At 41.2% G+C, this 23833-nt stretch overlaps 1 protein-coding gene across 1 annotated transcript; it reads right to left on the bottom strand.

Moving 5' to 3' along the window:
• Nucleotides 1-1275: 1275 nt before the first annotated feature.
• ODF3 (outer dense fiber of sperm tails 3) lies at nt 1276-23306 on the bottom strand. The gene is made up of 7 exons (XM_050952998.1): nt 22986-23306; nt 16650-22844; nt 14714-14914; nt 14185-14286; nt 9335-9456; nt 7762-7899; nt 1276-2380 (listed from the first exon to the last, which is right to left on the bottom strand). Exons 2-7 carry the CDS (start codon nt 16756-16758, stop codon nt 2291-2293), a joined length of 762 nt encoding a protein of 253 aa, XP_050808955.1. The 5' UTR covers nt 16759-22844; nt 22986-23306; the 3' UTR covers nt 1276-2290.
• Between the last annotated feature and the right edge of the window lie 527 nt (nt 23307-23833).

Here is a 23833-nt window from a genome sequence, read left to right as displayed (position 1 = left end):
TGCAATAGGGATGGAGGGAGAAGGATGCAGTGATGATCCATTCTGGCTTTTGGTTCAGTTGACTAGTTGACTCAGTCCTGTTTGATTCTTGTCTTTGGTAAGACTTGGCTGTTCTGAGCTCATTTTACATGCTTAAAAAATTTGGGTGGCTCACTTGACTATTCCATCTGCTTCCCTCAAGCAAATCTTTCATGACCAAAAAGCTCCAAAGCACTCTAATTCTTGCTAGAGCAATGATCTCTTTATTTTGCTTTTTATGGTGTGAATAAAGTTGTACTGTGTTAAAATGCTACACCAGTAATTATATACGTATGTTCTTATCATGGTCCAAAACTGTATTATACTAGCCAGTTTCCAAACACGTACATGATTAACTTTTTATAGGACTTATTGCCTTGGAACCTGCATTGATGAACAGTCATCAATAATACAGTACTCACTACAATGGACAGTGGAGATTACATCCAAGCACTAAAATGCAGTAGACCAGAAGGTGTGACAAGATAGCACCCTATGGGATCTGCATGTATCCATAAAGAAGAAGAGAAATTGGCCCCTACTGACTTCTAGGATGAAGAGGAAAAGTGACCACTAAAGTACAAGTCACCCATCTTGCTCAGGAGTCAATAATAGAGCTGGTCAGGAACTTTTAAACAATTTTTGTTGTTGGAAAATCCTGATTTTTGTCAAAACCAAAACTTTCCCTGGGTTTCAATGTATTGTTTGACACTTTTGTTCCAATTTTTTTCCTTTTTGGAATGAAGTATTTGATTTTTTTGATTCAAAATGAATTCTTGTTTTGAAATGTTAGTTTAAAAATATTTTTAAAATAAAGGTCAGCATTGTCCTCTGGAGTCCAACAGTTCGCTTTCTCATCACCACCTTCACACTAACCTTGCCTTGAAAGGCTACGTAAAACTCCCAGAGAACACAATAAATGGGGGAAGGAACTGTTGGGGTTCCCAGCTTGGTTAAGTGGGGCAGACAATTTGTCCTTCCCAATAATTGTTTTAACCTTTGGGCTCAGCTGTGGCACTCAGGCACTGCTCATAGCGAGGGATGGTGCAGAGTTGCACCACTTCTGTGTGGAGCTTGGGGAGGAAGCCTCACAGAGATACAATTTCCCCCTATAATTCAGGAGAAGAATATCTACTTCTATACCACTTCAACAGTTGCAACTTCCCTCCCCTGTGCTGTCAGGCCTGCTCCAAGTGGTGATGTGTAGCTGCAATGTGTCCATAGCTCCAACACCACCTCTTTAGGGCAGTATGCTTCCTGAGTGCAGCCTGCAGTTATGGTTAGCCTGCATGTGGACCTTGCAAGACGCTGCATGTTCACAGCCATCCGGCATACAGCAGCTGAGAGGGCAAGAACTGCACTTCTCCTAGGTTAAGGGGATGTTGTTTGGCAATCTAGGCTTACTGTGTTTTAAAAAATTGTAATGAAACTTTGTTCTTAAATTTAGTGAAAATGTTTTTTTAATTTAGGATTTTAACATTTTCTAGCAACTCTAAAATGGCAATATTTTGCTAAGGTATGAGAACCAGAAGTGGTTTTAATTTTCTCTTCCCCTCCCACCCCATTATCCAAGATTAGTGAAGAGGAGAAGGTAAACTGGGAATGAGTGGCGAAAAGCCCATTTAAATTTTTAAAGTTTTGTTTTAATAATCTAAAGATGTAACACATCTAAGAACTTGTTTTAACCACCCAGTATCCCTTTAAACTTTAGTCTGTAGCTCCATCTAAAGGTAGATTGAAGTATTCAGCTACTTTGACATAAATACTGACTCCCTGATTTATTTTCTTTACATGCTGATACTGCAATAGAACACAATCAAAGGGATAAATGACACACACAGTGAGGGTCATCACAGGAGTAAACAAACAAAATAGCTCAGTAGTACAAAACTGAGTGACTCTTTATGTATACAGTTATGAACTCCCAGTTTCTGGAACACAGGATCCAGATGCTTCAATGCACTAATGCCAGGGTTCAGACTCTCAGCAGGTAGATACAGCAAGATCCACATGTCAAGGTAATACTGCTAGCTTCAACATGTCCTCTTCATTAAGGGGGGATATGGAAAATTCCTTCATAGCCAGAGGCAAGTTAAAATATTGCAAATGATCATTTTCTGAATATTTGTCACCTTTAGTGCTAGAACGTGTAGAAACTTAATATTTGTTTGAAGATAGATGATAACTTGTATAAAAACTGGCAGCTTTAAAATATAAAGCAACATGATATAGAAAAATAAATGTAGTTTCTGTAAGGCAGCTTGCGTGAAGGTCAATAGACATCCACTATCAAAGGCATTGTATACTCAGAGTGTCGGATTCCAAAGGTAACAACTGGGGCGCAAGGCTTGGTCAATGTTACCTGAAGATGGAAAAGTAAATACAACAAATCAGGATATTCACTATTAACTAGCATCAGGTTTGTTAGTTTCTACTTTCTGTACTACATGCCCTCCCCAATCAAGTACTAGATCTGGACAGTCCAGGTCACCTATTGTCACACATGTGCCCCTTTTACTAGTTTCCTATCCGTGAAAAGAAGTTTGTAACTGAAGGTGCACAGACTGTCTGTCACGCAGCCAGATTAGAATGGTTGAAGAGCAATCGGCTTCTCTGAACTGCGGGTTAAATGTTGTAAAAATGTCCTAATAAGATGAGGGGTATGTGGTGGGGTTTGACCTTTCATGTTGGCAGCCTGAAAGTGCAGCTTCTTCCCTTAGATAAGTAGCCTTGTTGCTTCTGGACGCACCACACCCTGCATCAGTTTCTTTATGAAATAGAGTTCTCATAAATGATAAGTTTGTGAGGTTTACTTACCCAGATACGCCTATAGATCCCGCCTTGTCCGCTTTATGCCTCTCTCCTTTTATTGTTGCTAGAATGCATTTAGCTGTTCCCATTAAGTTGGTATTTTTATTCCAACACCCTCTAATCTGTTGTTTCCATAATAACTTTGGACATTACCGCCATTTGGGTTAAAAGTTCCTGTGGTTTTTTCTTAGAACAGAGATGAGTATTTTAGGAATATTGGTGTAAAATCTATTCAATATCTCTTATTTCAATGGTCCCTTTAAAAACAGTTTTGTTTTTTATTTAATACCACACACACGCATGAGCTGTGAAGTTGTAGTCTGTATTGGTACTTATCCAAATTTCAAAATACTTCCAATCCTATATGCCAGCTTGAGCAGGCTTCTAACTGAAATATTTTTAATTATTCTTAGTTATGTCGCCCTGTACATATAACGTGCATTAGTGAAAGAAAGGAGTGTGTGTGTTATGATGATGCAGAACAGGGCAGAGTGACATAGTAATTGCCAAGTGTGTCTTTCAGGTCAAACTTAAACTAGGGCTTTTCTCTGTGTGGTTATAAAAATTCCACTGGCACTTTATGAAACAGATTGCAATTTGCAGTATCTTGGCCACATTTCCAACTTGGATAATTCTGCCTTCCTCCTGGCAGTTTCAATAGGGTACAGTATCTCTGACTTCCTTTTCTAATTGTTACAATATTATATGCGGTAAAAATAGTTGCCACATTTCATCACTAGGGGACAGCAGTGGCAGATTAAAATGATCCCCAAACTAGTTTGTAAATTTCTAAAGCTGCCACTTTAGGATTCTTCTGGCACTTCTATATATAAGCTAATGTGATTTATCATTGTAAAAAATCAATACAGGTAAAAGAAGCTGCACTAATTTTGATGCTGCTCTTCAAATGTGTTTGCGTAAATAAACTTGTGCATTTGTTTAAGTAAATAAAATCTATTTATTCATGTCTGAATATTAGTGACATCACAGCAGACTTTTCAGAAGCCTTCTCAATCCATCACTACCTTCGAATACTGAGTAGCTGTCCTCTCATTGATCTGCCACAGACCGTTCCTCCATCTCCTTCCCAGTCATGCCCTATTATGAGGACTTCCCACCGTTCTTTCCAGGATAACTTGATCAAGATTATTTCTATCTCTCTGCCTGATGTGACCAAAGGACATAAATTTACACCTGTTGATTTCCAACAAGATGGTCTGCTTCTCTCTAATAATGCTGCTAGTTTAAGCATTTGTTGCATTTTCCATCCAGGAGATGTACAGGAATGTTTGGCAGCATACCATCTCAAAGGCTTCAGTTTTCATCTGCTTTCCAACATTCATTACCCATAATTCACATCTATAGGTCGCGCTTGAGAAAATTAAGCTTTTCACCAATCAAGCCTTCATACATAGGGGGAGGGATAGCTCAGTGGTTTGAGCATTGGCCTGCTAAACCCAGGGTTATGAGTTCAATCCTTGAGGTGGCCATTTAGGGATCTGGGGCAAAATATCTGTCTGGGGGTGGGTCCTGCTTTGAGCAGGGGGTTGGACTAGATGACCTCCTGAGGTCCCTTCCAACCCTGGCATTCTATGTCATGCTTTTTCTAAACTTTAGTGAGGAAGGCCGTGGCTGAGCAATCCATTCCTAATTTTCTTCCACTTTCTTTTGAACAGCCTCCTTGGTTGGATATGTATGATCCCAGGTAACTGAATTCATCTATTGCCTCTACAGTTTGACTGTTAATCATGATGTCCACTTTCATCCTGTTTTTGTTAATCATGTCAACATACATGCACTTCGTTTTTACAATATTCAGAAAGTCTATATTCCTCAGTAACTTTTTACAGATTCCAGCATTCATTACATTCTACCACTGGTTGTAGCAACAGGTGTTGTCGTTGGCATATCTAAGGTCAGTTAAGAGGGGGTCCACCAATGGAAATCCCAGCTCCTTCCACTTTATCAAAATCTTCCAGTGTTTGTTTCATTCTGCATACCTCTTGAAAAAGTTTGGGACAGAATACACCCTTGTCTCGCTCACAGCCTAGTGGAAAACCACTAGCTATTACCTGCAACAGTGTGGTCTGTTGTTGAAGGTAGAGACTGGCAAATCTGTCATTATCCTACAAAGATGATCAAGTTGGACAGTACTGAATACTTTTGAGTAGTCCATGAAACACATGATCAATGGGTGGTTGTACTCCCTGCATTTTTCAATGATGTGACTGTCCAACGTTCACAGTGTGATCACATGTGTCTTATTCCTCTCTGAAAACAACTTTTGGTGGTGGTGGTAGTTCTGCTTCTGTCATTTGCTTCATGCGATCCTGGATTATGTGAAGCAAAACTTTGGTCAATTGTGATATTAGGCTGAGGATACAGTAGTTATTCCCTGTTATGTCTCGTTTCTTTGGTAATGGCAGAAAGACTCCCTTTCATCTAGTTGTCTGGCCAATTTCTAGTTGTCCGTACATGGTTGGAAATTTTCCACAAGATCAATACTGCAGGCACGAGTCACTTTAAACAGTTCTGCTGGTACTTTACCTTCCCATGGTGTTTTCCCTGGCTTCATTTTCATAATAGTACACACCATTTCCTCTTGTGGGATTGATGGCTCTGGCTCTGTACTCTCCTTTCTGTTACCCTATATTCTGATTGGCTCTAATGAACCATAAAAATTGGCAAAGTAATCTCTCCTTCAGAATTTGATATCCCTTTCAGTGAGGATTCTGCCAACATGATCTTTTGTTATGTTCAATTGCAGGGAAAACTTTTTGGTAAGAAGTCTAACCTCTGTGAACAAATTTTTTGTATTATTACTCTCTTTGTGATTCGCAAGTTCCATGCATTTTGCCCTGCTGTATTCATTGTTGTCTCATCTAATCTGCCTTTGGATCTGTTTAGTTCCTTGTACTTTCTTTTTCATTCTGCATTATTGTTCTACCTGCTCAAGCCATTTCTCAGTCATCTGTGATACACTGCAACACTGACTTTTCAGAATGTATAATTTGGCAGCTTTGAGCACGATAGTTTTCATGTTATTCCAAAGTTTATTCAGGTTGTTCTCTTACCTGTGAAAATCCCTCAAACCCATTTTGGACAGAAGTCATTTAGTTTTTGTTGATTCTGGACCAATCCAAATGTAGCGGACCTGCCGAACATCTTATCTTCAGTTTATGTTTGAGGCTAACGGTTGGTGGTCTCCCAAGTGCAGACTGGGAGTCAGTCTGTATCCATTGGATGCTCTATCTCCAACATTGCTGTATCATTACATAGACAATCTGGTTCTTTGACATACTTTCAGGTGACTTCTATCTGTTTAAATGTGTAGGGTGATGGGTGAAGATAGTGTTTGTAAAGACCAAGTGATGAGAGTAGCAGAATTCAACTAAATGCCTCCTTTCTCATTTTATAAACCAAAACCATAGTTTCAGTAAGCTTCATGAGAGCTTACACTTCCAACTTCACGGTTCATAGAACCCTTCCCTGGGCACTGCACCTTAGCATGGTGGGAAGGCTTGCATATTCCATTAAGCTCCTGCTGGCATAGTTACCAAGCTCAATCTCCAGACAGGGCCACCCAGGATGGACAAGTAAAAGGGTAGGGACCAGACAAAAGGTAGTCCAACTGGCTGGTGCTGGGTGCAGAGTGGCATTCAAGTAACTTGGCACATATTGTACTAGTGTTTTGACTGGATGAGTGCCCTGGGGAGGGTAATGGAACCCTGATTGAGGAAGTGCCATCAGAAGGTGGTAAAGTTCAATCAAGTATTTAATCAACTGCAGCTAAAATCTAGAGGGGAGTCAACAGGAAACCACCTTCTGTACTTCCATGCTGGAATAAAGGCGAAACATTAATCTCCATGTGGTGCTGGATGGCAAGACCTCAAGGTTAGAAAGCACAACAAACGATACTGGGGGACGAGGTTCTGGCCATTCAGAGTACCAGTTGCAGCTATGTGCTGTACCAAATCCTTCAGGATGAACCTGATGTTTGCACCAAGAAAGAGTGACTTGAACCTTTGTATATGAATGATCAGAGTAGACACATGGAATGCAAAGAGTATAGGTGAAAGGAATCTCTCCATGTTGGCCAAAGAATTGGAAAGACATAAGAAATATGTGGAATCTCAGAGCTGTTGTGGAATAGTTGTGACTGTTTCATTACAGTGGATGGATATGCAGTGTACTACTCAGGATCTGAAAAAATGGGGTCGCAGTTATCCAAGAAGACCTCAAAGTGTGTGCTTGGATATAATTCAATCAGCAATAGAATCATTATGGTTTGCCTTTGAGTCCACGTATCAATCATACAAGTTTATGCTCCTACAACAACAGCTGACAGTGAAATGACTGAGTTCTATTTGATTAAACAATACATGTTTCTTTAATCCCAGGTGCACAAATATAATAATTTTTGTTTTTGTACATGTGCTTTTGTACATGTGCTCATGTAGGCTCAGATATCTGATGAATACATACTTAGACAGATGGAATGAAAGATCCTGCTGGAATTGATATGCACAAGGATTTCTCAAAGAAACCTGTCCAGTTTCTTGACTCTCTGCAATTAATCTGTCTCAATAATGCATTAATATTGTGGGATGTGGGTTTTTTTAAATTTAACTTTGACTTGTTCAAACATGGCCTCTTCGGGGAAGTAATGTAAAACATTAATTGTAGCTCTTCCATGCAGATTGATGTCCCTTCTTACCAGTACTCATCTTAACGCATTGATATATTGAAGGATCTTGTCCTTGCTATATGAATCTGGATTTATATATGCTGAACTCTGCTGGAAAATGTTTTCATGATAGCTCTAAATCAAGACGTGTCAACTCAAGGAGTTTAAATACAAACCAGCCCTGTAGCCTGTGACTGTTTGTCCTCTGACTCAAGTAAATTACCCTCTAGATCTCTCTGCCTTACCTTTCCGGGATAATAGTCTCCTGGTCCAGGATGTCTAACAGTTCCTGCGGGCTTAGTCCGGGAGCTCATGCTGTACTTGGGGGCTCTCTTTTTGTACACATCGACGTCTGTCTTTTTATATGCAGCTGGACCCGGGGTCTGTAAGAGAGTCAATAGAATCTTCTGTTGAAAATGGCTACATTCAATATCCCCAATTTCCTATGAGAGCTGCATAGGTTTATCTGCAACAATTAATTAATTTTAACAATTTTTTTTTGCAGAAGGATTCCCTCTCAACAGTGTCATGTCCTTTAGAAGTTTATATTAGATGTCTGAAGTCTTATTAGCCTGAGCCTCTTCACTTTTGACAGACTGCAAGGGGACAGTGGCTCAAACTGAAATGAAAGTGGCATTGTTCTGTCTCTGCAAGTATTAGGCACCTGTGATCTTCACTGGTTTTTATATATGGCTTACAGTAAAAGATTTGTCTAAAAGCCCAGTGTTTTCAGTAGGTTTTAGATAATTAGCAAGAATCTGTACATGATCATTTTTCATCTAATACAAAAATAATCATTTTGTAAATATGTAACATTCCATGGTATTCAGCTGCACAGTCTTGTTTCACTTAATATGATGTTATCATAGGCATGAAATCTGATGATTAGTTCGGTAGGTGGCACTAGGAATGTTGCTGCAGCCTTCTACCTAGAGGGATCGTTATTTCCAGAAAATAAGCTTAAGCAAGATGTCAATTTTTTTCCTCACACCCCTCATTGTTAAACACAATCATTTAAAAAAAATCATGTTCCAACTCTTACCACACAGCAGCATCTGAGATGTAACAATTATTTCCTATTGTAAGAAAGCTGTGGTCCTTCAGATGCTGCTGTGTTTACCGTGGGCAATTGTTGACATTTTTAATGACTATTACTGGGTATTTTAGAAATAATTTTTACACATACTTATTGCCTGGGGACATGGATCACTGTAGGTATTTCAGTAAGAAAAATTCTTTGGAGATGGCAGCGAACTTTGAGTTTGAAATGTTGCTACTGCATATGCACAATAAAGTGTCAAAATACTCAGTAATTATAACACTGGAGCAAAAGATTTTTCCTCTAGAACAAAAAATATATTGCAATATGTGTGTCCTGATGTGAAATTTCGTATCTGAACTTCTGTTACTTAACACATTTCTTGTCCTCATCCCAGTTACAACTCCTTTTCCAGATGGAGTTCATGGAACATGGTGCTTAGGCATAGCACAAGAAAAAGGCCTACTCTGAAAACTATAGTAGTCATTGGAAAGATTCCCATTGATTTTGTTGGGTTTTGGATCAAGCCCTTAGACAGATATTTGCTGCAGATACAGTTAGAGCCCTGACTTGCCAATGATGCAGTTACTAAGAACAGCCATATTTGCTGCCAGTCTTCAGCTACAGCACTTGTATCTGTTCATGCTGCAGAACACTTGTATCTCTTCAAGTACTAGGAAAGAATCCATCAATGCTTAGAGGCCTTCAATCTTGGAGGCAGTAACTGACCACTGGTTGTCAATGAGAGCAACTGAAGGGGAAATGGAAAAGCAGCTTACCTTATGGAGATCCTCATCAAAGCGACCAAGCTTACTCTTCCATTTCATGGAATAACAAGGGCTAGCAGTTTTGTCTACTGTGTTGGGTCCCATCACCCGAGGAATAGTGTATGCGCCAGGACCTGTGGAGGGGAAACCATGATAGTTATGTACAGTGTGAATCACCAGGGATTAGAGGGAGCATCATATTGGAGAGGGCTTTCAACAGGCTGGAGAGAAGGAGGGATATTTCTTTTTCACATTCCCTGGCCCTTTTTAGTCCTGGAATAAGAGTAGGCATCTGGAGTCTGAACTGCTGGTGCTCACGGGTGGTGAGGCTGGCATACTGAATTAAACAAACAGACAAGAATGGTTACTTACCTTACACTAACTGCAATTCTTCAAAATGTGTCATTGTAATCAACTGCATCTTGCCCCAATTTTCTCAGAGCCCTCAGTATCTTAGGAATTGGCAGAAAGGTATATGTTCATTCCAGTGTCAAGGAGTCTGGGCTTGAACCACCTCAGGAGCAAAATGCCTGATGTTTTGTTGCTCTGGTCTGTAGCAAACACATCTGTTTCTGGGAATTGCTACGTGTGAAAGATGTTCTGTAGAACTGAGTCTTTGATAGACCACTCCTGGTTGTTTGAGAACTACCTGCTAAGTCAATCTGCCACGATGTTTTGAGGGCCAGGAAGGTGCAGCACCACTGGTGTGATTTGATCTGGAATGCACCCAACTCCACAGTGGAGACAGTCTTGCTCCCCTGTCTGTTGACATAGTAGCTGTGGGGTTGTCTGTCAGCACTGGGATCACAGATTCCTAGAGTAACGGTACGTGTACTTTGCGTGAAGGCAGATAGCTCTGAGCTCTAGGATGTTTATGTGAAGATGAGTTTCCTGGGGGGATCATAGGCCCTTAGTCTGAGGGTGATTTAGATAAGTCCTCCATCTCCAAGTGAAGGTTTTTATTGCTAATATCTTGGTAGGTAGAGGTGCAGAACAGAGTATCCCCTTGCATACCAGAATTGGGTCTTATCACCAGTTGAATGGGGAGAGGACTTTTTGTGGGGGCTTGCAGTGTCTGTTGAGTAGATACTCTTTCATGGAGCACAAGTGAAGTCTGGAACTGAGTCATGTATCCTACCCCATGTGTCCAGTAGAATGCAGGCTCACATGAGTATAGGTACTAGGGAAGGTGGCACCAGGAACGATTTTCCCTATGAACATTAGGTCATTTCCTGCTGTTCCTTACACATACTTCCTTAGAGTTTCTTTGTGGCTCCTGTGGCATTTCCAAAGCAGGAGAAGGAGAGTGCATAGGAGTCGAGTCCCTGTTATGCCCTGATGGGGATGAAGTAAAGGAGTACATTTCTTCCAAAGGAGGGACTGTACTGTCAGGAACATCCTGGCTCTGTTGTGCTCTCCTCAGCTGGATAGGGGGGTGAGGTCGGTACTGGAGCTGTCTCCTTTACCTGTTGTACTGATGTGTCAGTAGCTGGTGAATCCTCAACCACTCAAGGAGAGGAGACTGGTACCGAACCACAGATAAATCACTCAGTATTATATATGCCTTGAGTACTAACACACTAGGGATCAGTGCTGGGCACTAAGGAACATGGTTTCAAGGTTGCCTGTACAGAAGCACCAGTTGCTGAAGGATCATTACGAGAGATGCTAACTGCAGGTTTAATGGCTAATATTGGTGCTCTTTTAACAGTCAATACAGGGGTGCTTAAAAATCAGAACCTGACTGAAATCAGAACTTTTTTGTGTGTTGCCAGTGGGCAACAAAACAAGCTCGATGCTGCAGAGAAGCAGGTGGACACAGTGAGGGGTTCATTCTCACTGCCACAGACGATAAGAAGGAAATGAGACACCCTTGGACCTGGTTCACCACTTACAATTTATGCCCTGGGGTTAGGGGCACAAGGGACCTCAGGGTGCATGTGCAGCTTCAGCAAATACTGCTGGGCAAAATAATCTGAGATCGTACATGTAGGGTGCATGTGCACCAAGAGTAGAATCCATGTGGATAATCACTCAAAGAGCAATGGAATTAAAAAGCCTTCTGCTTCGTCCAAGGATACACCTTGAAGTTTAGAACCCAGGCTGAGTTTGTAGGGCTGGCAGTTTGAAAAAAAAAATCACATCTTTTAATTGTAGGCTGATCTAATTTACACTGGAGTCCCTGGGACGCTATAGTGGTTTTTGAGAGTAGAGCGGCACTTTTAAAGCTGCCCCTGATAACTATTCTGCCTATAAGAGGATGTACTTCACATAACTTCTCTTTAAATTGTATAATGTTTATTATTTTTCAGTGTTGTTTTATGCAATCATTATAAATTGTTCTATCATAAATCTCAGGTCCCATCTACACAACAATCCCAACTATGCTGGGGCAGCAAATGACAAACCTGCTGTGGCTTAATGGAGCTGTAATGCGGTTTGGTTTTTGCCTCTGAACAGGACTTATTTTTATCTTTTCAGGGTTGTAACATAGTTCACGTAACAGAATCATAATGTTTTGCCTTTGTACAGATCATTTTCCTGGCTTTGTCCATGCCACCTCTCTCTTTTCATCTGTCCTCTTGCTCCCCCTTCTCCATCACATGAAACACAAACTACTTGTCTTCACTTTCAAGGCTGTTTGTGACTTTTCACCATGCTACCCATCATCTCTCCTACGCTATTGAGATGTCTAACGACGCCCGCCTTCGTTCTGCCATTTATACCTGCTTTTACTGCTCACGGGTTACATTTTCAATCAAGCACTTTTGTGTTTCCTACCAGTCTGCCCATTATTCCTGTAAATATCTGCCAAGCCACCTTTTTGTCCTTTTTCAAATCCATCCTTAAAACTCTCCTTTACTGTGATGTCCACACACACAAATGTGATAACAGATGGGAAGCTGGTATGCTGAGGTGATGACTATCAGGCCGACTAATGTTGTTTCCTTGTGCTCCTCATTCTGTCTGTGTCCACCTGTTGTCTTTCATCTTATTCTTTGGGCTGGTCCAGACTGGGGGGGGAAATCGATCGTAGATACGCAACTTCAGCTACGTGAATAACGTAGCTGAAGTCGAATATCTAAGATCAGATTACTCACCCGTCCAGACGGCGCGGGATCGATGTCTGCAGCTCTCCGTGTCGATTCTGGAACTCCGTTCGGGTTGATGGAGTTCCGGAATCGATATAAGCGCACTCGGGGATCGATATATCGCGTCTAGATTAGACGCGATATATCGATCCCCGAGCAATCGATTTTGACCCGCCGATACGGCGAGTAGTCTGGACGTACCCTTAGATTGTCAGCTTTTTGGGGAAGTGACCACCTTTTTTTCTGTGTTTCTACAGCGCTCAGCACAAGGGGGTCCTGTTCCAGGTCTGGGGCTCTGAGGTACTAACCCAGTAATGTTTGGGTTCTGTCTATGCAAAGAAAACCAAAGTGTATTATACAAGGCTTGGACACATCTATTTTGCAGTTAGCACATAAACATTGTTGTGATTGTAGACAGGGTGTTAACTATCTGAGGGAACCAAAAGCAGTAGAGAAACAGTTGCATAGTGATGATATGTAGACATTGCTCTGAAAGTGGTACTGAAAGTGGTAAGTATTATGTTTTGGATCTGTCTAAATGATTGATCCGTGGCTAGTATTTTTGATCAACCTGTATCTCTTCTGTCTCATCTCTGCATGTTTGATAGTTTTCTTGCTGATGAAGTAAACCTAACCCATCTGTAGCGACGTGGGTTTTTCAGACATTTTTTCATAAAAAACACAAACATTTTTCTAAAACTATACTCATATAATGGGACACTTTTTCAAGACATATTATGGAGTTTGTCATATGATGACCCCTCTTGATAGTTGTGCTACTAATTATTTGCTGATATTTAAAGTGTAGGTAAAAGGAATTGCATACGCATTTCAAACAGACATAGGAAGATAAAGTTAGGTCATAATTTGGCCTACTAATCTTGACGATAGTATGTCTCAAAGTCTGGATGTAACACTCTCTTCTAGTGAGTTTTTATACCTCTGTGCCAAAGGAGTTCTTCTCAATTTTGAGACATAAGCTGCCTGGCTGTGGTATCAATGTCTATTAACTCTGAGTGTTGTCACATGAGCATTGAGTGTTTTTTCAGTATTTTTTTCCCCTCCCCTGGAAATATTCCTGTTGGTTTCTGTCCCCCATTACCCCTTGTTAATTGAAAGGCAGAATTTGGTTTCTTCAGCTTTCACCTCTTTTGACACTAAATCAGTTAAATTGTCTCTAATAGCCCATCTCCACTACAAATACAAATGGGATACAGTCTTGTTATAACATGCATGTCCATTGACTCATTTAAGACATGATTTCTCTTTTAGTGTAGACAGGATTCAGTGGTTTGAGCATTGGCCTGCTGAACCCAGGGTTGTGAGTTCAATCCTTGAGGGGGCCATTTGGGGATTGAGCCTGCTTTGAGCAGGGGGTTGGACTAGATGATCTCCTGAGGTCCCTTCCAACCCTAATAATCTGTGATTCTATGATTAACCATGTACTGCAACTGAGCGAAAGCTTTGGATGTGAGCAAGTCTTAAGCCCAGTTACAGAACACAGTTAAGGTTCCATTTGCACTACAAATTGGAACTCTATTGTAACCAGTGTAGAGGACAACCATGTTAAGCTCAGGCCCATTTCTAGTTCATAGCTTTTAAGAGCCCCAAGTTCAAACTACATATGCCATTACCAAAGCTTGCTTTCTTCATTATAATACTTTGCTGTGGAGTCAGGCTCAAGGATTTCACTTTCTTTCTGGCTTTTAGGCCAGGTGGCAACTACAGGACTCCTAGATCGATTTTCTTTATTAGTTGTTGGATTTTTACCTGGAGTGCTGTCTACACTGAAGCTCCTAGTCCTGAATGACATGGAGTGCACAGGAGCAGATTCATAAACATGCTTTTTTGACTTTTCTGGTGAATAATCGCCTAGACAAGACATGAGCAAAGCAACAACAGTGATCCTTTCGTGCCAAACAGGTGGCTTGATCTGTAGGTTCAGTCTGTGCAAAATTGCAGTGTCCCAACCAACCACATCATGCTGCACTGCCATTTCCCTCTACATTCCAGCCCCATTGTCCTGCTTTGCCAGTTCTCCTCCATCCTGCTCTCAACCCCCTGCACCGCTGTTCCCCTCTTCCCAGCCCTGTTGCCCTGCACTGCTCTTCCTTGAATCCTGAGCCTACCACCCATGTTGTTGTTCCTCCCACATCCTACGCTCAAATGCTGGAGCTGTTACTTTCCATTTGAAAACATCCATACCTTATTCTGGTGTGGTTTATATTCCCCTAACATAGGACACCCATAGGCAGATTATCTTCACCTTGAATAAACGATTGAAAGAAATATTACTCACTTGGGCCAGGTGTGACCTCAGTTTTCACGTTGGGGCGCCCACACATGGTATAAGCTGGGGCAGTTTCCTTTCCCTTCCTGGTCATTGAGGATTCCACATAGTAATGAGGACCTGGAGAACAGGCTTCATGGAGCGAGGGCCTTGCCCCCTTAAAAGTGTAGGCAGGGGCTTTCCTTTTGGTGGGGTTATGCTTCAAGTAACCTAGGAAGAAGGGCTACATTTCATATGCATATGTCAAGTTTTATTTTAATTCCCCTTTGGGTCCTGTTGCTAAAGCCTTTGGACCATGAGATTCATTTCTAAGATGTTGGCTTTACTGTTGGTTTGTAGGCTGGACATATGGTCATTATTATTGCCCATTCATCTCAGTTTATGGGTACGTCAGAGGTTTCTCTCTTGTAACTAAGCCTAAGCTGTCACCTTCTGAGCAGTTGTGTCACTGGACAAACTAACTAATGGCAAAACTAATTGATTTCAGTGGGGCCAAGATTTCACCCAAGGATTGCAAAAGTGAGCTGTACTATCCTGTTCTTACGACAGTGACTAAGGCTTGTCTACCTCAGAAAACTTACCAAAATAGCTATTCAGGTAATAATTATTCCAATAGTTCTTTCAGTATAAGCCCTCATGTGGATGCTATGGAGCTTATACTGAAATAACTATCCCTGGAATAATTACTCTGGAATAGCTATTTTGGTACATTTCCCAGCACAGACATACCCTAAAGCCAAGAGAATTTTCCTTCAAACTCCCTTGTAATATCAGAGATTCTAAAAATTACTTCCAATTACACAGAAGAGTAACTCCTAAACGAAATTTGTTTGAAATATTAGTTTTAAATAATTTGGAATAAAACAAGACAACATGGTGACAATGGGATGCCTAGTACGACTAAAAACATTGACTTTCCCATGTGAAAACACTGGTGATTGGACTATGTCAAAGTTATTGTAAAGTAAATTCTGGAACTACAAAATACTTTGGTTATTTAACAACAAGCTGTTAAAATAACCCCCCCCCCCCCAAAAAAAAACCCACCCAAACTCAAATGTAAAGAACACTTTTTACTTAGCACTAATTTTAAACCTTGTTTTCCAATGAATTCTAATGGGGATGCTACCGACCATGTGTCCTGCTGCTGGGAAGTATAATACAGTTATTCAAATGGCAGCTTCCCAGTGAGAGTGACAACTTCCTAGTGACATTATTTCTAAAAATCTATATTGAAAATTCCTTCTGAATTTATATTCTTATTGATGTTTAGATAAGTTAATTGATGCCTTAAAATGTGCATAATACAAATAATTTAGATGGTGATATAATTCCTTAGCTAAATATTGACAGTTTATTACGAGGAAGACAAAAGATATGCAGCAGCAGTAGTGAGAGGTGATGTAAGAGTTAAGCTGCCTCTTACAAATGTCTGACTGTCATTTGCATCACAGTCAGACATCTAACACCTTGCTCATTTTCTGGGGAGCTACAGCCATAGGTGGTTGGCAGTGAGGTTAATCACAGCAGGGATATTCTTTATGAATTTCCCAACAACTTCTCCTTTTTGTAATTTCTACTCCAAGGAAACGTGTTTCTAGTTCAGCTTTGTGATGTCATGAAAATTTACCAGCCTGCCGACAAAATCTACTCGCCACAGAGAGATTTAAAATAATGATTGATGGTAAAGAAAACACTGTTTGAAACAGTTCAGCATAAGTCTGCACTAAGCAGTCTCACCCTGTCTTATTTCCTAGGTTATAATGAAAATTAATACAGACATCCCATAGGAGGTTTTTATTAACTTTCACATCAGAGAAAGTGAAATTATTGGAATAAAGTATGTGAGAGTACTAAATTAATTGTTTAAACTGATCTGGATTTAGTGTGTTTAACTCATGTTATCATCTGGGTTTCTTGAAACTCTGTGTCTTTGTCCTTCTACCTGTTGTTCCTTGTATTGAGTACTTTGGTCCTGGGCTGGTAAAGTGGGCCATTATTGGGCCCCTTGCACGATGAGGCCTCCAGGTCCCCACCCAAGCACTGTCGCCCATGGTGGGAGCTGGTTACAAAGCCTAAAGGGAGAGTAGAAAGGTTAATAGCGGAATTCTCTTAAAGAAGCAAAATTCTATTTGAGAATTTTTCACTGAAATGCAAAAAAGAGTCTGGCCCTGTAATTGTACCACACCTGAAGCCTCATCCGCTGACTCCAGTCTCCATGTTAATGGAACTGAGAGACATGCTGTTTTATAGATTGCATTGTATCAGGAATAAAGGACACCTGCTCATATAGTACATACCTTGTTTATCTGCTTCTTTAGGCCATTGATACTAACGCATTCAAACTTAGTGGTCTTCTTGTTTTGCTAATCTGCATTTTCTTTTATACCCGTTACCCTGTTTATGGTATGGTGAGGAGCAGGGAGACATCAAGGTATGGAGCATTCTCTCCGGACCTCCTTCATTGGTAGCACTGCACAATGGCTGGTGAAATATGCCCAATAGGCTAATATGGGGCGAGGGTGTGCATTCTTGTGATGCATCAGATTCTAGCCCTGATGGAGGCAAGATATTCAGCTAAATGCACTGGACCAACAGTCCGATCCATCATGTCAGCTCCAATATATAAGCAGACCAATTGAGACAAGGGATATAGGACAGTGGGCAAGTGTTGACGAAGTTACTAGCATATCAGTACTGTAGTAAGAGTATCTTGGAAACCTCTTGGTATCTGGGTGTCTGCTTCTGCCAGTAGCATGATGGTACTGAGGCACTAAAACAGATGTTGGAAGGGAAATTGTAGGTGTTTTCCATCAGTGTGACTCATCGTGTTTACCACAGGGAGAATCCCCTAGGGAATAGGAACAGGAAACCTGATGCCTGTGATATTAAGAATCTTTTCAATGCAGTAGACAGGGCAAATCCCTGAATCCAGAATAAGGAGTCCTCTGACATTTCAGAGGGTCTGGTTTTCTCCCCTATCAGAGAATTGTTATAAAGCAGACCCTGGTTTTATTTGGTCACTGCTAGTGACCTTCACATCCTGTATCCACAGCAATTGTAGGATCCTCCCTTACAATGTCTTTGCCACTAAGATTTTCTTGTCAGAGTTTGAACTTAATAAAAATCTAAGGTCTCCTGCAGGTTGTTCATTAGCCAGTATCTCAGCAGAGCCCAGAATCCCCAGGCTGCAGTTCTGTTCTAGATGGATAGACCTATCTCTAAACTTATACACATACTGGGGGTGAAATCCTGTCCTTAGTGAAGACAATGGGACTTTTGCCATTGTCTTCAGTGGGGGCAGGATTTCACTCCCATTCACTAGTATGTGCACTTAGCCCTCTGCCTCCATTCCTTTAGCTATATATCTCCCTATCTCACGTGGTGTAATGGGACTTTTTAGATTACACTGCTCTCAGCTGTAGGACACTTTGAATAACTGGGCTGTCAGCCCCTCAGGTAAGCTGCCTCATTATCCCTGTTCAAGTTACTCTGTATTACTCTCCTTTGCCTTGATGCTTACAAAAAATTGACAGCAGTTAGCCCACCAGTTTGCTGAGACCACTGCCTATTCATGCTGACCAATATTATCACATAGTTTCCTTGTACTCTTCTCTGCCTGTCTGTATCTATCTGTTGCCTCTTGTCTTTCTGTTCTCTGTCTGTACAGCTTCTCGCACAGTGAGGTCCTGGGCTCCTAAGCGCTATGGTAAGAAGGAATTGCTAGAAAACAGCTCACTCTACCTCTTTCTTCTGCAGAGTCATTATTGCACCTGCTGGTATCTCACTCATCGGACACCATGTGCTCACCTGAGCTTCACCTGTACTTGCTGCTTTGGTGCTTTAAGCATCAGCTGTGTGGCTCTATTTTCTCTGTATCAGCAGCAAAACTTGCTGTGCTTTGAGTCGTGAACCATCCCGTCTACTGCTGTTCCTTTTTAAATATGTTATGACTCAGGAGATTTATTTTAAAACAGTTCCTGGACTGACACAGGTGCCTGAAACCCAAAAGATAAGAGCTCTTCAGCAAGCTGGATACAAGAATGAAAAACGAAGAAATAACATTAGCATAACAATGTACTTGCAGATTTAAAATAAGGAATTAACCAAACAAGCCTGGAGGTTCAGCTGTTCTCTGTAAGAACAGTAATTTTCCTCTTCTGTATAGGTCCAAGAGGGTTAAATGTGCCTCATATACATTACGTGTATGTATTACACACTTCAAAATGTGGTTACAGAGAGAACAGTGACAATGTAAAAATGACACTCTTTGCTAACTGTCCATGTTTGATTTTTATCTCCTGATATGCTGGGAGATGCAAAATTTTAACTACAGCTGGCATCTCAGAGCCAGTATAGTTACAGAGAAGGGAGCTGAATGTTATCCTGCCTCTCCAACTCAGCTAAGTTCCTGCTGCAGAATCTTTTGTTACTGGCAATGATGTACAGGAGGAGGCAGATCCTAGGTTCAGTTTGCAGCACTGGATGTTAGAAAAATGATTTTTCTTTGGGTTTGTAAACTGAGCCGATATGCTGTGAAAGCCACTGGATATAATGGCCCCGTGCTGCGCTCATAGAACTCCCACTGATTTCAGCGGGACTCCTGCCTGAAGAGTAATTGAAGATCAGGCCTTAAACATAGAAGACCATTATGCCATTTTCCATTCACTTTTCAAAGCATAACCTACTAAAATATTCCATGATAACCTATAACCCTGATGCTATACGCATTGGAATTCAACATGCAGGAGAAACAAAGCTAGTTTTGGCTTATTGCTTTCTATAGGGAATTCTCAGCAGGTCAAGTTTGAGGGAAGCACACGTCTTCCTAGCAGTTCCAAATTCCATGTAAAGCCCTCTCACTATTGGCACACCAGCAGTCCACAAAAAATGCTCAGCGTGTCAATGCAATTCTAGACTGTCTGGTAGAGTTTTGAAGACTTGCAAAGAGTTTTTCTGTGGACCGCAAATGCTTTACAACTATGTTATAAAGCTACTTCTCTGACGCAGATGGTGTCCTAAATAAAAATAATTCTAAATCTGCACAATGAAGTGTCAGATGTTAGCAGATTGTGTTTGGAATTTGGTGGGTTTGGACTTAACTGTGTTTTCTTGCGTACCCTACCTAGCAAATTACAGCAGTTTACTATAGGACAGCTGACAGTTGCGTGAGTATAGCATTTTTACACCTTTTCCATGATTTTTATCTTCTGCAACACCTTTTTTTGTTGTTAATATTCTGTATTGAAAAGAAAATACATTAATGCATTATTTTATGAAAACAGTTTTAAATATACCAGCTTGGAAATGTTAAAGCATTTATGGTTTAGAGAGAAAATGATTTGTTAAAATTATCCCGTTAAGCTCAATTTGCAGTAAAGGGCAAAGACTGGATTCAGTCCTGCTTCTATAGTGACAAAACATGAGTTTCTGAATTAAATCAGACTCAATATAGCTAACTATAGAACTAGAAGCTGTACAGAAATGAAGACGCTGTGAAATCTCCAACTAGGTAAATAGGAAACAATTCACCTTTCTTGTCCTTTGAAGCCTAATTATGTGTGAATAAACCCTGTCCTCTCTGCTGCCCTCCTCACTTTTCTTTCAGTAATAGAACTGCAGAGTTTTAGGAGAAGGTGGAATGCTGGCAGGGTAGGCTTAGGTTTCTCCCTCCATGTGGACGTGGGAAGAACTTTAATGAAATTGTCATAGAAACTCACAATTACTTGTACAGTGGCTCAGGAGGTTCTAGAACACTGTCCAGTATTAGGATTCTAGCTCCTGTTGTATGTGTTTCATGAATCATTCCTATAGCTTTGGCATCATAGTGCTACTTTTTGAGTAGCTCACAATGAGGGAACAGGACCTTCAGATCTGCACAAGGACTTTGTGCCCACAGGGTAGTCCAGTTCAAACTGCAGTGATAAGTCTTTCTGCCCACTTCTCTAGCATCAGTGCTGATTCATCTCTTCAAATAGTCAAATCCTGCTTACCTAGTGCTTGCATCTGACTGCTTTGTGTATACATTGAGTTCTTCCTATGAAATTCCAAAAAGACTGCATTGGGTTTTGTAGGTTAGGAACAAATCTTTCAGTCACCTGAATGATTCGGAGTCTAAGCCCTGGTTTAGAAAGTGACATAGACACTTAAAGCCAGATTTTCAAAGGTAAAAATGGAGATAGGTGCCATGTGAGATTTTCAAAATTGCCTAATCAGGTTAGATGCCTAATTTAAATAGATTTCAAAGGAAACGTCAATGGATAAGTGCATATGTCACTTTTGAAAATGGAAGGTAGGCTCCTAGGCCACTTAAATACTTTTGAAATTTTTACCATTAAAATGTAAAACCCCGTGAACTTGCTTTGGAAGTTACAAGAACAAATCAGCCAGATTTGCTCCTTCCATATGATTACATGATGGGTCGCATGGTCTCAACATTGATCCAGGGCAGGTCTGTCCAGGGATAGACAGATAATTCACATTTTTCATCACTCTTCTTTTTCCTAATGATTTCAGTACTAATGGAACAATGAAGCATTAAATTTCTATAGCAGGGGTGGGCAAACCACAGCTCATGAGCTGTATGCGGCTCTTTTACAGTTAAAGTGCAGCTTGTGGAGCCCCCAGAGGTGCCCCCCATCCATTCTCCATCTACCAGACAAGGGGAGCTCAGGGCTTCTGCCCTGCAGCAAGCTGGTGGGGCTGGGGTAGGGTTGCCAACTTTCTAATCACAAAAAAACTAACACCCCTGTCCCCGCTCACTCCATCACTCAGTCTTTCCCATCCTCACTCACTTTCACTGGGCTGGGACAAAAAGGTTTGGGGTGCATAGGGGTATGGGCTCTGGGGTGGGGCCAGGGATGAGGGGTTTGGGGTGTGGGAGGGGAGTCTGGGCTGGGGTCGGGGTTTGGGGTGTGAGAGGGCTCCAGCTGGGGGTGGAGCTAGGGATGAGGGGTTTGGGGTGCAGGAGGAGGCTCAGACTGTGTCGAAAGCTTCACTGTCACACTGAATGCTTCCCACCAGCCACTAGGCTAGTTACCCCATCAAAGAAGGAAATTAGTTTGGTGTGATTTGTTCTTGGTAGGTCCATATTGGCTATTACTTATCCCCTTATTATCCTCTAGATATTTACAGACTGATTGTTTAATAATTTGTTCCAGTATCTTTCTGGATATCAAAAGTTAGGTTAACTGGTCTATAGTTTCCCAGGTTCTCATTCCTCCCCCCTTTTTAAAGATAGTAGTTATGTTTGCCATTCTCCAGTACTCTGGGACCTCATCCATCTTCTGTGAGTTCTTGAAGATAATTGCTAATGTTCAGAGATTGCTTCACCTAGTTTCTTAAATACTCTAAGTTGAATTTCATCAGGCCCTGATGATTTGAATACATCTAACTTTATCTAAATCTAACTTTTCTAACTTACTTAAATATATATAAAGGTCTTTGCACTTATTGTATATCACATTTCATCTAATGATCAAGGCATTTCACAAATATTAATTAAGCTGCATATGTTCCCAGTACAATAAGTATTTTTATCCCTGTTTTAACAGATGGGGAAACTGAAGAGAGAGGATGACTTGTCCAAAGCCCTCAGTGGCAGAGCTGAAAGTAGAATCCAGGAGTCCTAATTCCATCTGCCAGACTTCCCTGTGTTTGCCTGTATCACACATTAGCCAAATGATAGTTGAATTAAAATATGCAGGAACACAACATCTTGACTCTTGTGCTAGGCTGCAGTGGCAATACTTAAACACACAATCAGTTGTGGGAAATTGCCAGCACTATTATGATGGGTCTCACACTTTCTGTTCTTGGGGGGGAGGAGTGTTCATAGCACCATTTCTTGCCCCTGAATTGGAATATTAACAGCCCCACTACTGTCCTAGAGGAGCAGAGTGGAGAGGGAGGGACCTGGGCCCACCCTCTACTCCAGGTCCCAGCCCAGGGGCCCTGAGGATAGTGATAAACCACTTGAACTGACAGTTCCTTCCCCTAGGCTACTTCCCTCTCCTGCCCTTCAGCTTCTCTCTGTACAAGCCAGGTGCCCCTTTACCTTGGGTCTTGGACTTCTTAGCCCACCGCAGCACTTCTCCAAACTGTCTTCTGCTTCCCTTCAAACTGTTCTATGCTCCAACACCTATCCACTCTGCTCCAACTCCTGCAAACTGTTCTCTGCTCCAACACCAATCCTTTCTGCTCCAACTCCTCCAAACTGTTCTCTACTCCAACACCAATCCTCTCTGCTCCAACACCTGCAAACTGTTCTCTGCTCCAACACCTATCCGCTCTGTTTCTACTCCTGCAAACTGTTCTCTGCTCCAACACCAATCCTCTCTGCTCCAACACTGTCTGATTGGATCAGGGGGGTTTTATCAGGGGACTGACTGTGGATGCTCTAATTGGCTTCAGGTGCTCTACTTAATCTATAGCAAACTTTCTTCCCCTTGCAGGGAATAAGGCTCCCATCTAACCCTCTCCTGTTGTTCTCTGGCCATGCTGTATCACATAGTGAATTACCAGAAGGCTGACAGGAGCCCTTACATGTTCAGCAGAAAGACCATCAATACTTTTCTTCAGTGCAGCCAAAGCTGCTTTAGTAACGTCATCAATTTTGTACTGGGAAAGTGGTCCAGCATAAAGCTGTTTAAGACCTTAAGAAGTGTCTAGAGACAGCCAGGAAGAACCTCTCCAGCAGAAGCAGTCCCTGAAGCACAAAATACACTATAAAGTTTAGCAAGGTAACAAAATATTTTAAGTTATTCATTTTTCACTTATTTGATGCAGTGTTTCCACAAGTGTGTCAAACCCTACTGCTGCCCCAAAAATCTAGTTAGGTTTATGCTTATTTTAGATGTAAGCTATTTCAGCTTCAACAATTTTCAACTTTCAAAGAGATGCAAAATAATACAAAACACCGAAGTCTGTTCTTAGTTATATAAGAAACACCAGTGGTTTCAGTATTGTTACTCCAGGTTTGCACTGATTCAACTGAGAATTCCTGTACACTCTGACTCCTTTGAGCCTAATTACACCCTCTTAACAACAAACGAATGTAAGGGTGTGGAAGATGGTGTAACTTACTCCTTGAGGGCCATAACAAGTTGTGAGTGAAAGTAGGATGTCTGT

The sequence above is a fragment of the Gopherus flavomarginatus genome, chromosome 5 (assembly GCF_025201925.1).
Source record: "Gopherus flavomarginatus isolate rGopFla2 chromosome 5, rGopFla2.mat.asm, whole genome shotgun sequence".
In the NCBI taxonomy this organism is placed as follows: Eukaryota; Metazoa; Chordata; order Testudines; family Testudinidae; genus Gopherus; species Gopherus flavomarginatus.
This window is presented reverse-complemented; position numbering and strand designations above follow the sequence as displayed.

Coding starts and splice junctions, on each gene's coding strand:
- ODF3 (XM_050952998.1), bottom strand. CDS start 16,758: ATGGGCGACAGTGCTTGGGTGGGGACCTGGAGGCCTCATCGTGCAAGG. Junction 9,457..14,184: donor CAGTGTAGACAGCACTCCAG/GTAAAAATCCAA, acceptor TCCCCTCCACAG/GTCCTGGCGCATACACTATT. Junction 7,900..9,334: donor TTGATGAGGATCTCCATAAG/GTAAGCTGCTTT, acceptor ACTCTCTTACAG/ACCCCGGGTCCAGCTGCATA.